The sequence below is a fragment of the Sus scrofa genome, chromosome X, assembly GCF_054392235.1.
Source record: "Sus scrofa isolate SSC_HxYL_T2T_F1_AM1 chromosome X, Sscrofa_HxYL_maternal_Yorkshire_Landrace_v2.0, whole genome shotgun sequence".
In the NCBI taxonomy this organism is placed as follows: domain Eukaryota; kingdom Metazoa; phylum Chordata; class Mammalia; order Artiodactyla; family Suidae; genus Sus; species Sus scrofa.
This window is the reverse complement of record NC_139401.1, coordinates 37256502-37271158: the sequence shown is the minus strand read 5'-3', so window position 1 is coordinate 37271158 and position 14657 is coordinate 37256502. Positions and strand designations below refer to the sequence as shown.

The following is a 14657-nucleotide window of genomic DNA, read 5'->3' as shown; positions in this document are numbered from 1 at the left end:
TAGGGGCAAACTCCTTTAGGTGTAGTAAAAGTCTTTTCTGTTCATCACTGGGCATGCATGCATGCCTATTGTCCTGACACAGCAATTATGTATTTATTTTTCTTTTTTTGGCCACCCTGCAGCATAGGGAGTTCCTGGGCCAGGGCTCAGATCCTAGCTGCAGTTGTGACTCAAGCTGCAGCTGCGGCAGCGCTGGATCCTCAACCCACCATGCCAGGCTGGGAATTGAACCTGCAACCCAGCGTTCCCAAGATGCCACTGATCCTGTTGTGCCACAGTGGGCACTCCACATCAATTATTTATCAAGTGAATTAGTGGAATTTGGGTAAGGGTCCCATGTTACACCAACGCCACCACCTTAATAATTATAATAATAACACAAAATATATAATACCTATAAATACATGAATACTATTATATGCATATAATTATGTGTGTATATATAAATACATATGTATTTATGTATATATGACCTATAATAAGAAAGAAAGTGTTATGGTGATAAGGCTGTCTTAAGAGATTCTCAGCTTGTAGGCTATGTCCCTTGTAGGGCTACTGCAAGAAATCCATGAATCTACATGTTCAATCAAATATTTTTTAAAAAATGAATGAATAAAAGCTATTATATGTGGACTAACAAACAATTTTGATATTAAAAAGGGTGGAAAAGGGTGAACACACTGGAGTTTTATCAGAAGCGCCCAAGGAAGAAAGGGTTTAAGACTTGAATGAATACTTCCTGACATGGGGCTGGCATATTTTTTAACAGAGGTCATTCAAAAAATAGAACGTATCCAATTACCCCCTAGTAAATCTACCTGTTAAAGGCTCATCTCTTATTTAATTTAATTTATGGTTGTTAGTTTTAACGGCCACACCGGCAGCATAGGTAAGTGCCCAGGCTAGGGGTCGAGTCAAAGCGGCAGCCGCTGGCCTGCACCAGAGCCACAGCAACACCAGATCCGAGCTGTGTCTGTGACCTACACCACAGCTCAGGGCAACGCCAGGTCCTTAGCCCACTGAGGGAGGCCAGGGATCGAACCCACGTTCTCATGGACATTAGTTGGTTTCTTAACCTGCTGAGCCACAACGGGAACCCCTGATCTCTTCTTTTGCAAAGTATCTAATAATATAGAGGGAACACTCTGGTTCCAAGTTTTCTTTGCAATCTCAAATATCTTAATGAACTTACTAGTGTGAAGTGCAATCATCCACGCCACCATTTTATGAAAGGTGAGGTTCCTGTCCAGCTGTCTTCGAATTCTTGTTGAGCAGCACTTTGATTAGAGGGAAAAGAAGGAAAGCATAATTGTCAACAAAAAGGTTTTCTCTGCGCTGGGCATTAGACATATACTGTCTCATTTAATTCTTACAACCACCCTAAAAACGCGTCATTCTACCCATTCGATTGATGAGAAAACTGAGGCTCAAGTAGATGTAATCATCTTCCCAAGGTGGAACAGCTAATAAGTGGCATGGCTGGTTTAACCAATGTTTGCTTGTTTGTTTGTTTACGGATGTACGTATGTATTTATTTATCTTTTTAGGGCCGCAACCGCAGCATATGGTGGTTCCCAGGCTAGGGGTCGAATCGGAGCTACAGCTGCCGGCCTACACCACAGCCACAGCAACGCCAGATCCGAGCCGCATCTGCGACCTACACCATGGCTCAGGGCAACTCCGGATCCTTAACCCACTGAGTGAGGCCAGGGATTGAACCTGAGTCCTCATGGATCCTGGTCAGATTCGTTTCCGCTGAGCCCCGACGGGAACTCCTTAACCAAAGTTTTAGGTTCTCATATCAGTGACACGAAAAGCTTCTCATGGAATCCCAGTCATCTTCTTCTATACATATTCAGTTTAAAGGTAGGGGTGTTAAATATTTGGCTTCCCAAAAATGTTCTGGTTTTACGGAAAAATAGAATCGCACGGAAAACTGTGCTTTCTCCACTACGTCTGGGTTAGTTCCACTTAGGGAGGGCAGACTGTTTGGATCAGGAAAGCAGATTCCTGGAACTGCAGATTTACTAGTAACGGAGACACTGAGGATTCCAGAAAGAGGAAAAAACAATTAGGTTTTATGGAGTGTCTTCTGGGAGCCAGGCAGTTTACGCATAATCATTACCTCGTTTAATGTAACAAGGTAAGTATCACCCTCCTTGACACCAAGACTAAAGCTAACTGTCGCATTGCCTGGGATTCAAGTCTATTTGTTTTTAGTCATGCCCTTTCCCATCAAACCTAGCGGAAAGATAGGGTCACTTTGTTCAACATGTCTAAAAATCAAGACAAGAATTTTTTGGGTCTTTTTTGCTAGGGCCACACCCATGGCATATGGAGGTTCCCTGGCTAGGGCTCGAACCAGAGCTGCAGCTGCCGGCCTACGCCACAGCCACAGTCAAAGCCATGCGGGATCCGAGCTTCGTCTGCGACCTACACCACAGCTCACGGCAACGCCAGAATCTTAACCCACTGAGCGAGGCCAGGGATCGAACCCACATCCTCATGGATCCTAGTTGGGTTCGTTAACCCCTGAGCCGTGACGGGAACTCCCAAGACAAGCATTTAAGTGAGGTTAGGGCAGGTAAGACTGGAAAGGGAAGGCAACCAGTACAGGGTGTATTCTCACATCAGCTACCACTTGCATATCTTATCAGCGGGATCTCCCATCAGGAGACCCTGGGGGACGGCGTAGGACACGCCCCCAGAGGCTGCTTGGTCTGCTACCTGGGGGGTTAGGAAGCTGGGTAGTCATCCACCAACTCCTATCCATCATTGGCCGAGGGCTCTTCCCAGGGCATCAACTCCCTGGCAGTTCAAGCTTGTCCCAGGAAAGGGATGAATGAAAATCCTCAGGCAGAGAATGACTTGGGCTGGCAGGAGGTAGCTGCCCCATGTATTTGAACGGTCAGTGCAGAGGGAATACGGGCGCACCACCAACAGCAGCGGCTACAACTAAGTGTCCATTGATGGCTCGAAGCAGTGACTCAGGCTCTCATAGTAAGGGCTTCCTGGGTGAAATCACTTATTTTACATTTTTGTTGCTGAAAAATGGTCCTTGTTTTCTTACATAGCCTCATTGTCTTTTCTGTTGATTTCAAGGGCTGTACATTGTTCTACCTCTTTGCATTTTTTTAAATTACAATTTTAAGGAAATCTTTTTGTCCTGTTTGCTAGGTTCCTCCACGGCTGTGCAGAGTTCTTGTGGCAGGCAGGATTCTAAGCTGATCCCCAATGACCTTATGTAATCTCCTCCCCTTGAATGTGGATGGGGCCTGACCTCTGAAGATGATGGGATGACACCCCTGTGATTTTGTTGCATTATATGGTAAAAGGGACTCTGAGAGGCAATGAAAGTCCCAAATCGACCTTAAGAGAGAGATTATCTGGGTGGACCTGACCCAGTCACGGGAGTGCTTTAAATCCGGGTCTCAAAGTCAGAGATGCGAGGCATGAGACGTATTTGATATGCTGTGGCTGGCTTGAAAATGGAAGGGGCCACCTAGCAAGGAATACAAGGAAATCACAGATCTGAGAGTGGCCTCAGAATAACTTCCAGCAAGAAGACAGAGACCTCATTCCTGCAGCTGCCAGGGACTGAATTTTACCAACAAGAATGAGCTCGGAAGATGATTTTACCCAGAGTGTCCAGATGGGAAGTCCATCCAGTTGACACCTGGATGTCAGCATTGTGACACCCTGAGCCTAGCACTCAACCACGGGATGCTGGACTTCTGACCCCCACAGCGGCCAGCTAGGAAATGGGGGTTGTTTTAAGCCTCTGCGTTTGGGGAACTTGATTACACAGAAATGGATCATTTATAGGGTCTTCATTGGAATGACAGATGCGATTGGAGTCCTGAGAATGAGAGAATGGGAATCCACAGAGCCAGAAAGCCATGTGCCATCGGATCTATCTGTGCTGGGATCCCAGCCCTCCCACCTAGCTCTGCGACATTGCTCACGCCCCAGCTTTCTCACCTATATATTTATCATAGTTCGTCCCTCATAGGTCTGTTTCATAGATTCATTGAGAGCTGTTTAAGAGACCCTCGGTTGTTTGGGTATCATTATTTAAGTCTTTGGCTGGCGTGGCATGGCTCCCCAGCTAGAGGGTAAGCTTCTTGTATGCAGAGCAATATCAACATGGACTTTTAACAATCCTTTCATAATAATCTGGGTAAATGACATTTTCACTGATTGAGAACCTGAGGTCATTATTCTAAGCCTACTGGGAGTTCCCATCATGGCTCAACGGAAATGAATCTGACTGGTATCCATGAGGACCCAGGTTCCAGCCCTGGCCTCGCTCAGTGGGTTAAGGACCCGGCGTTGCTGTGAGCTGTGTTGTGGGTCCCAGACGAGGCTTGGATCCCGCGTTGCTGTGGCTGTGGCTTCCAGCTGCAGCTCCGATTCGACCCCTAGCCTGGGAACCTCCAATATGCCGCAGGTGCAGCCCTAGAAAGCAAATAAATAAATAAATAATAAAAGAATAAACCTATAGAGATGTATTTACCCACAGAGCTATACTTGCCACGCTGTTTCCTTTCCTACTTCCGGACAAATCATTCTGAAAGCTTGGGGGGAAAAATGTACTGCCTCCTGGATGCTGAATTTGAAGAAAAGGATTGTGGTTTTGTCCTGGTCTCTACACTGTCTCCATAGTTCTACCCTTATCACTATCAACACGGATCATCAAAAATATGAAATAATAGGTTTCAATGCCCCTTATCAGCTTGAGCAGCAAACTGTTAGAGAAAAATTAACCGGGTGCCAGAAAAATGGACAGAGATGCTTGTGAAATACAAGGTCCACCCAGCAGTACTCTACTGTTACTGGGGAGTTTTTTTTTTTTTAAATGCTATTTAATATGAAACACATACATTTTATCGAAGGGCAAAGCAGAGGCTCTTGGTCACTAATGAGCTAGTAGAACGGGTCCTACTAGGGCCCCAATCCCTAATTTTTCCTAGCCATCCTCCATAGGGTGGTCAGGAATGGCAAATACATCCCAAGAGAAGCCATAAGCCATGCTTACAGGGGGCTTCCAGCTACAAATTCTTCATCATTTCCTGACAAAGGGGGCGAGATGGTGGGTTGCTAGAGTGAAGGCAGGGCTTTGCTGCCTGTGACTGCTCAGATCTTTTTTCTTCGTCCCGACCAGGCAGATAGATACTGTTTTTACGCTTTTGAATCATTTCTGAAAATTATCACCAGCCACTTACTAATGACCCCAGCTGCCATCCTGCCCCACAGCTTCCTCAATGAACCACTTCTCTCCGTTCTGCCAATGACTCTTTCTTTCAAATGTATTTTCTTGATTGATTTTTTTTTGGCTGCACCCGAAACATGTGGAAGTTTCCAGGTCAGGGATGGAACCTGCACCGCAGCAGTGACCTGAGCCGCTGCAGTGGCAACACTGGACCCTTAACCCACTGAGCCACAAGGAAACTCCTGCCATTGCCCTCTAAAGGGAAGTTCCTCTGTTACTGTCACCTAGAACCTTGCCCAATCTCAATAAGCTATCATTCGGGTGCCAGGGCGAGTCCTGAGTCATCTCAGCAGATTTCTATGCTTCATTCAAACTGCGAGAGCACAAAATTCGAAAAAGTGAGCAATGGAACAAAAAAGAAGTGCATATTTAATGGAGCATAACATTAGCTTCTGTAACATGAGTGTTAGGGAAACTGCCATTTCTGTTTTATGTACACCTGGTCTCACCACAAGTGCCACAAATGAATCTGATTTAGATACTTATATGCAATTTGGGAGAAATCGTAAAGCCAGCCTTGAATCTACAGCACTCAGGCAGAGAAGGCATCGGTGATGTTGAAACCAGGTGGCAGTGTAGAATCTCAGAAAAATGCCAAGACCACCGCTTGATGTGTATAGCGCTGTCTGTAATTTCGAAATTACATGCTTATTTTCGGTCTCTTCCATAAAATTCTCAGCTCCCTGAGCTCGGGGCTCCTTGATGCCTTACGCTCTACTCCCTCTGTCCGCAGTGCTGCATAGAGAGCTGGCCCTCAACAAATGTGTTAAGTGATGACTCACTAGTTGACAGGCATAGTCAATTAATACACTTTTAGAACGTCATTCATACTCATTCTTGCATTTGCATTATCTCACCTGCTTTTTAGCTAAAAACAACACTATGAGACAGGAAGTCCAAGAGCCTTGGACCACATGCTTTGATATAGAGCATCGCTGAGGGCTTCTGACTTTCAGACTATATAAGGTTATGGAAAAGAGTGCACTCCCTCACCTTCCTCTCTCTCTCTCTCTCTCTCTCTCTCTCTCTCTCTCTCTTTCTTTCTTCCGCTTTTAGGGCTGCAGCATTGGCATATAGAAAGTTCCAGGCTAGGGGTCAAATGGGGGCCACAGCTGCCAGCTACACCACAGCCACAGCAACACAGGATCCGAGCTGCATCTGCGACCCACACCACAGCTCACGGCAATGCCGGATCCTGAACCCACTGAGTGAGGCCAGGGATCAAACCCGCGACCTCATGGATACTCGTCGGGTTTGTTACGGCTGAGCCACTGCAGGAACTCCTGCTCCCTTTTCTTTCTGATCTTCAGGCCAGAACTTCCATCCAGTTAGAACTGGACTGGATTCTGCATGGCAACTTGAAATTATGAAGGCTTCTTTGGGGACTTCTGCATGCTGAGCTCCCCATTCCCCATCAAGAACAGAGCAGACTCGGAGTCTTTCCCACTGTCTTTCCTGAGGTGAGCCAACCCTGGGGTTTTCTTTCTCCAGCTAACCAGAGGGATTACAAAGCCAAGTCTAAATGATTAAGACGACTACAAACTGAAGTTCTGTGACTGTTGAATTTGCATAAAGGCCTACTAACAAAGCCTTGAATTACAACACCCTTGCCGGAGTTCCCATTGTGGCTCAGTGGTTAACGAATCCAACTAGGAACCATGAGGTTGAGGGTTCGGTCCCTGCCCTTGCTCAGTGGGTTGACGATCCGGCGTTGCCGTGAGCTGGGGTGTAGGTTGCAGATGCAGCTCGGATCCTGCGTTGCTGTGGCTCTAACATAGGCCAGTGGCTCCAGCTCCGATTTGACCCCTAGCCTGGGAACCTCCAGATGCTGCGGGAGCAGCCCTAGAAATGGCAAAAGACAAAAACAAAAACAAACAGCCTTGCCACTTCTAGCCTTGGTTATTCAGCCGGCCCCAACATTCACATAGATGATGGGCTTTCTAAGACCATAACATCACAACGAGGGAGTTTTGAGTTTAGGTGGCACATAGGAAAGTGAACAGGCTCTGGGGGCACAAGGACCTGCGCTGGAATCCCTGCACTCTCATTTAAATTTCACCCCCACTTCACAGGCCTGACATGAAGATTTCACAAGGTGAGGTCTACGAAGCCTCAGTAAACGGCAGCTATTATCATTTCCAACATGAGTCGCGGCATGTGCATGCATTTTAATCCCCATCAGAAAAGAAGATTCTTTGCTAAATTTACATTTCAGGTTGGGAAATCTGGAAGGAGGGACACATCCCATCTGTAAAAGAACGTTACTTGCTGCTTTTTTTTTTTGGCTACACTTGAGGCATATGGAAGTTCCTGGGCCAGCGATTGAATTGGAGCTGCAGCTGTGACCTGTGCCACCAGAGAGACAATGCCAGGGCCTTAACCCACGCAGGAACTCCCAACTTGCAGCTTATTTTTAAAACTATATCCTTGCAGATCTCTCTGGTGAGAGAGCCGAGCGTCTCTACAGTTTGAAGAGCAGCCCATCTCACCCCTGTCTTTAGAGACCCTCACAAGGATCTTCCTTTGAGGCCCCAGGAAGCCTCAAAGTGACCATTACAACATTAGCCATTCATGGGGATGGCGACGCAATGGCGGTGCAATGTGGGCTTGTGGGGCAACGAGGATGTCTTAACAGGTTGTGCTGGTGAAAACACTGCCTGTTCCTCAGGGTTTACTTCCTTTACATAGAAAGTCTTCGAATGGGGGGGGGGGCGGGGTGGATAAAAAGTCTACCGTCCACGAACTTCATTTTGCAAATGTTCATTAGGCACTTGCGTTAGAGTTTATAGGTGGCTTGTCAAGAAAACTTTTGACAAGGTCCAGTGGACTTTTACCTCTCTGGTTTCTTAGGTGGAGAAGAGGATTTGGAAATCCTTGTCATCAACGTCTACCGTTGGTTGTAGCCTACGAAGCCTATATTAGCAAAGTGAATGCTGTAGAGTTCTTAAAGAAAAACACCTCTTAGGGTCAATATGAATTCAGTGAGACTAAGGAACACAAAGCAGAGATCAAGGCAAGTTCTAAGGGTCATTGACAGGTTAGATCACTTTCCTTCCCCCATGAAGTCTTTGCTTGCCAATCAAAGTATTGGCAATCAAGTATTAACACCTCAGCTATTATACACTTAAGGTCTTAGTTCGCCAGCCAAGCTCCAGCTCTCCTTTCCAGCCTGACCTCAGACACCTGCCCTTTACAGTCCCGACACTACCAGCAAAGTAGATGGCTCATGGCTCTCCACTGTAAATGACCTCTAATTAATAGGTCATTTTTTTAAAAAGCTAGTTACTATAAAACATACATTTTATTAAGAGGAAAAACAAAACACACACAGACGACAGGAAAAACAGAGGCTACTAGTCACTAAGGAGTAGTAGGTCCCACCAGGTCATCCATCCCTAACTTTGGGAAGGGGTCAGGAATAGCAAACACATCCAAAGAGAATCTGCAGGTCGTGCTCACATGGGGCTTTAAAGGATATGATTTCCTCGCCATTTCCTGTGCTTATGTCCACACTGTCTTCTCCATGCAGAATGTCTTTCTCTTTCATTTATACCTCTTAGAGGCTTATTTATCGTTCTAGGCCCATATCTGATGCCACCTTCTCTAAGAAGCCTTTCTTCCTCCCCTAAGGCACCTGATATAATTTCCCCATCCTTGTTCAGATTCCCTGTGGCTCCTAATTTGTAATGTTTTGTGGGACCCATCATATTTTGGTTTGGTTTGTATCATTAATTTGAGTACCTGTATAGATTTTAAGTTCCCCATTTCGCAGCATTCTATAATAATATCAATAAAAATTTGTATACCATTTTATAGATTACAAAAGCTCTTCCTACATAATCTTTTTTTTTTTTTGCTTCTAGCAATGGGTTAGGGGCTCACTAAATTGTTGAAGTGAGGGTGAAAGAGCCCGGGGCATTTAGAAAGCTCTCAACTCCTCCATCCCATGGGCCTAACACCTGTCACATTTATTATAGAGTAACTCAGAGCTCATTGATTCCATTTTCTTGGGATGTTATCAACAAAAGAGATTTGCTCTGCCTTAAAAATTCTGAAAAAACATGGCGCTGTAAGATGCATTCCCAAATTTCATGTCAGTTTCATATATCCCTGTTAATATACATGTCATATCATGTATATCTGTGTGTGTGTGTGTGTGTGTGTGTGCACATGTGCTTTATGGCTGTTGGTGAGATACAGGTTGATTGATTGTTGTTTTTGTTTTGCTTTGTTTTTAATGCCTGTTTTCCAGGTTAGATGTTTGTCCCAGCAATAAATAATATAAAAAGAAAACCAGAGAATACAGCCTGGCTTGGCTCATGAATATTGTACCGAGGTTGGAATCCTCCCAAACCATTGGTTTGCTTTTCCTAAAAAAGGGCATTTCTCTTGATGGCCTTTGCAACTTTGAGGAACTCAAATTTTGTAAGCGTCGGCTCTTACCGCACTGGAACCCCTAAGGAAGGAGAGCAGGTTTCGACAGACCGGCAGCAGAATCAGCATGCAGTTGAAATTCAGGCAGGCGGCAGGGGCCCTGGCCAGTGCCAGCGCAGACTGGAAGAGGCAGGAGAAGAAGCTGGATGACTCCTGTGAGCCCAGAACACCCCCCCTCTCCACTCCCCAGGGTTCTCAGCATGAGGCCCACACTCCAGACTCATCGAGTTATCTGAGACGGAAGGTCCTTCAGAAACAAGGGTTTATTTTTAGGGCCTGCTGAGATCCTTTGTACTCTGGCCCTTGCCCCCCCCCCCACCCAACCTTGTACTGTGAACCTTTTTAAACATAAAGAGAATGTGAAATAATTTCACCGTGAATACCTGTTTACTCATCTCTACCTTTGACATTTTACTCTGTTGCTTTAGCGCCTGTCTGTTCATTCATTCATCCATCCATCTATCCATCCACCAACACACAGTATTTTTCATGCATTTCAAAGTTAGTTGCAGACATCAGTTTGCTTCCTCCTCCACACTTAAGCAAGCACATGATTAACTAGAGTTCGGTATAGAAACTGGGGCTTTGTAAAGATTTTCTTACCCCTTAGACTAACCTCAACATTAACTTAGGCTGCTATGGTGTAACACTTTGGCATTGTTCTTTATAATGCCTGAGGAAGTTGCATATTTTAAAAGGGGGAAATGTGTGGTGGGGGGGGCAGGGAATCATCCTTTTCAGCATCTACCTGAATAAGCTAACAATTATAATAATGTGGTATATATACATTCTTTTTTTTTTTTTTTACTTTGCTGTAATGTAGAAAATTGACAGAACACTGTAAACTAGCTCTGATGGAAAAAATTAAAATCATTAAATGAAAATAAGAAATTACAAATAATACTAATAATGTGGTATAATCATGTGATAATTATTTATGCATATGATGTATGACACATAATGAATACTATGAAGTAATGACGACACGGTTTCTGCATGAGGTCATAAATGCTATCCTCTGGGGGCAGCCGTAAGTATAATTATTTTCCTTTATGATGAAGAAGAGCTCTGGCAGTTCAAGGAAACTGAGAATGCTAATGGAGCCAAGAAAAGTTGGTGGCGGGGGGTGGGGGGGGGTGGGGGGGGGCTTCGCTCTGCTGGCCCAGCCAACAAATGTGACCTTTGGGCAAGTTCCTCAAAGGCTCCCTCTGTAGGGAGAGGCTTATTTCCTGAAGATTATTTCAAAACAGGTCACTAGGAGTAGAGCTGTCCATGCACAAAAGTAGTCAGATGATTTAGAGAATATAGAAACGCCCATTTGGTCCACTTGTGTCACCCCTAGATCAGGCTCGCCAACCAGGCCATCCCTTCCAGAGTCCTTTGTCTCGGGAGGGGAGGGAAGCTGCTTGGGATGCTCAGCCCCATTTTTTTTTCCCCCACACTGGAAGCCCTAAAGACTCTCGCTCGGGGGGTGGGTTGCAGTGGAGGGGGTGAGGATGCTGGGGCTGTCTGGGTTGGTCAGAATTATTTATTTACAATGTTAAAAGGAATAGGAACAAGAACCACTGATTAGACATGTGAGCTGGCCAGTACTTACCCCAAGAAGTTTTCGAGTGTAAATGTACTCTTTTGACGTATCATATAGCAGGTAATAGTGGACAAAGAGGAAGACGTTCAACCCCAGCCATACCAGCTGCACAAACAGAAATGGTTGTGTCAAGTTTGCAGGTTTCAACAGATAGATTTCACACTAGTTTGGAGTCAGCCCAGGGTCAAGACTTCCCCAAGCATGGCCTTTGACAAAGACAGGTTACAGTGCTAGGTGGAACCAGCTTCGAGCCAGATTTTTCCTGCAACAAGTCACTACGTGACTCCACAGTGTCCCCTTTCACCCTGTGGGGTCCCCCATGATTGTTTTACTATTTGGCCAGTGTGCCAAGTTATTATCAGTCCCTCTCCCCTCCTGTCTTTCTCCTCCTCTTGGAAAGACAGATGATAACAGGTGATGCTTCTCAAAAAGAGAAGGGAAAGGAATCTGTCCCCATGCTGTCCCTGCCCCAGCAGGGCTTTGGGGTGGCTTCTCATAGGTGTGATCACCTCCTCCGCCACATGGCTCCAGAGTAGTCATCTTTTCTTAGCTGTACTTTGAAGCTATTAAATGCCCTTTGACGCTTGAGAAGAGTCTCTCTTTTAAAGAAGGTACCCGAACAACTTCTCTATTCCCTAACCTTGTCATTTTCGCTCGTTTTCCCAGCTGTGTCTTCACTTTCAAGGGTATGAGTGTATGATTGAGATGGAGGTCACAGGACACCTGCGATGGGAGCTCAAAGTATAATTTGAACTTCTTTTCTTTTTTTTTTTTTTTTTTTTTTTTTTGGTCTTTTTGCCATTTCTAGGGCCGCTCCCGCGGCATATGGAAGTTCCCAGCCTAGGGGTCTAATTGGAGCTGAAGCCGCTGGCCTACACCAGGGCCATAGCAACGTGGGATCCGAGCCGCATCTGCAACCTACACCACAGCTCACGGCAATGCCGGATCGTTAACCCACTGAGCAAGGGCAGGGATCGAACCCGCAACCTCATGGTTCCTAGTCGTATTCGTTAACCACTGCGCCACGGTGGGAACTTCTGAACTTATTTTCTATGGGAGTCCTCTGTTTTTAAAATGGGGATAAGAAATCAGGTTAACAGCTCTGAGTCCTCAAAACAAGTCTATATTGCATTAGAATGTTGATTTGGCTTAATTTTTTAATGACACAATATTTGTCATTACATGTTTTTATTATTTGTGCCACTAGTTTCTCTCTAAGCTCAAAGATTCATATTTACTTTGTGAAAAATTCCTTCAAAAATTTCATTCATAAGTGTTCTTTATTTATTCTTTTTCTTTTAAAGGCTGCACCCACGGCATATGGAAGTTCCCAGGTTAGGGGCCAAATCAGAGCTACAGCTGCCGGCCCACGCCACAGCCACAGCAACACAGGATCCAAGCCATGCCTACCACCTACACCACAGCTCGCAGCATCCCTGGATCCTAAACCCACTGAGTGAGGCCAGGGATCAAACCTGCAACCTCATGGTTCCTAGTCAGATTCGTTTTCACTTCACCGCAATGGGAACTCCCACAAGTGTTCTTTCTAACATCTGTATGCTACTTTAATTGGCTGTTTGGAAAATCTCTTTATAAATCACATTTATACCTTCCCAATCATCCATCACTGCTTTGGTGAGACCACTATCTTAAAATAATAGTTGATCTTTGCCATGTTAAAAACTAAAGGAATCAACACGTCTATTCGAAAATCAGCCATATCTTTACTTACAAAAATTGTTTCTCAAGCTAGATTATATTGATTTATATCTGTATATATATCATATCTATACATATGTGTCTAGATAGCTTATTTCAATTTCCTTCCCTTGAATTTTTAAAAACCTCACTAATAACTAAAGTTTACCTCAGAAGAAAGGGGATCTTTTTTTAAAAAAAGAAAGTTAAGAACTTCAACTATTTTTGGTGTAATGAATGAAATAAAGGCCAATTTCCCATATATGAGCCGGTCTTGTATTCGTTATTTGGAAAACGGTATAAAATTTCAATTGCCCAGTTTTTAGATGGTATAGATACAGAGAAAGCAGAGAAATCTGCCTCCGAGTAAACATTAAAAAGCAACTGAGACTCGGGGATCATTACCATGAAATGTCTTCTATTCCCTCAGTGAAATGCTGGCTAATTTTTTTTTAATTGTTATTTCCCCAACACATTTTTTTTTTCCCACTGTGCAGCACGGTGACCCAGGTGCACATACATGTATACATTCTTTTCTCTCCCATTATCATGCTCCGTCATAAGTAACTAGCTAATTCAGTACAAACTCCAGAAATCAACTAGGTGAAGCGAGTCCCCAGATGCATTCTTTCCACGAATAAGTTTGGAAGGGTGGACTCAGTCAGCTTACAGATGGATGCAGGCTCCCACAGTAAATCAGTTTCAACACAATTTCTCAAACAAACAAAAAAGCTTGGCTCTCTTCTTGTTTCCCAGAGAACCCAGACAAGTCAGAGAATTTGTCATGTCTTTCTCCTTGGTACTTACGATGACAAAGATGGAGAGGCCCTCATTCACAGCCCAGTTCCCCATGGTGGCAGAGGTTGAATGCCTTGAGTCTGCCTTTCTTCTCTGCTATGCTTCTTCTTTCCACGAGGAAATGAAAACAGCAGCCTTGGGGCAATCTGTTTCCTTTTCTATTATCAGAAATTAGCAAATCATTGGTCAACTGCAAAGCTTGTTTCCATAACAAATTTAAATCTTTAAACCACACACACAAAAAATGACACAAAAAAAAAGTCTACAGTGATCCAATCACAACTAAACACAGGGGGAAATGAAACTACTTTCTACAACTGAGAGACAAATAACAGTGCAATTCATGGTATTTTACCCAGTGAATTAACTTTTTGACCGATTGGTTATCAAGTGGCAATTTTTATTTTATTTTATTTTTATTTATTTATTTTAGGGCCACACCCCAGGCATATGGAGGTTCCCAGGCTAGAGGTCGAATCGGAGCTGTAGCTGCTGGCCTACACCACAGCTCACAGCAACGTCAGATCCTTAACCCACTGATTGAGGCCAGGGATTGAACCCGAAACCTCATGGTTCCTAGTCGGATTCGTTTCTGCTGCGCCACAACAGGAACTCCAAGGGGCAATTTTTAAAAAGCCACTCAACTAGCCATGACTTCGTGCTGGGCAAAAAACATTAAATAGATGTGATATCTTTTGACAGGCTGGAGTGGCATTTACGGTCTTGTTGAGAAAAATAATAACAAGAGTGATGGTTGATATTTAGAAGGCTTACATTACGTCAATTTTCTCATATGTACATGTGTATACATGTGTTTGTACAGATACACACAGAGGTATGTATGTATGGCTTAAATATATGTATACT

The 14657-nt window shown here is 44.4% G+C and overlaps 1 protein-coding gene across 2 annotated transcripts in view; it reads right to left on the bottom strand.

The window, feature by feature from the left end:
* Positions 1 to 13919, bottom strand: part of CYBB (cytochrome b-245 beta chain) — a 38655-nt gene extending 24736 nt beyond the window's left edge. The window contains exons 1-4 of one of the 2 annotated variants that reach the window (XM_085006310.1): positions 13800 to 13919; positions 11304 to 11399; positions 9716 to 9826; positions 1193 to 1277 (exon numbers count right to left, since the gene is read on the bottom strand). In XM_085006310.1, coding sequence (XP_084862436.1) covers positions 1193 to 1277; positions 9716 to 9826; positions 11304 to 11399; positions 13800 to 13844 — 337 coding nt within the window. In that variant the 5' untranslated portion in view covers positions 13845 to 13919. 2 annotated transcript variants of the gene reach the window in all.
* Positions 13920 to 14657: the final 738 nt, after the last annotated feature.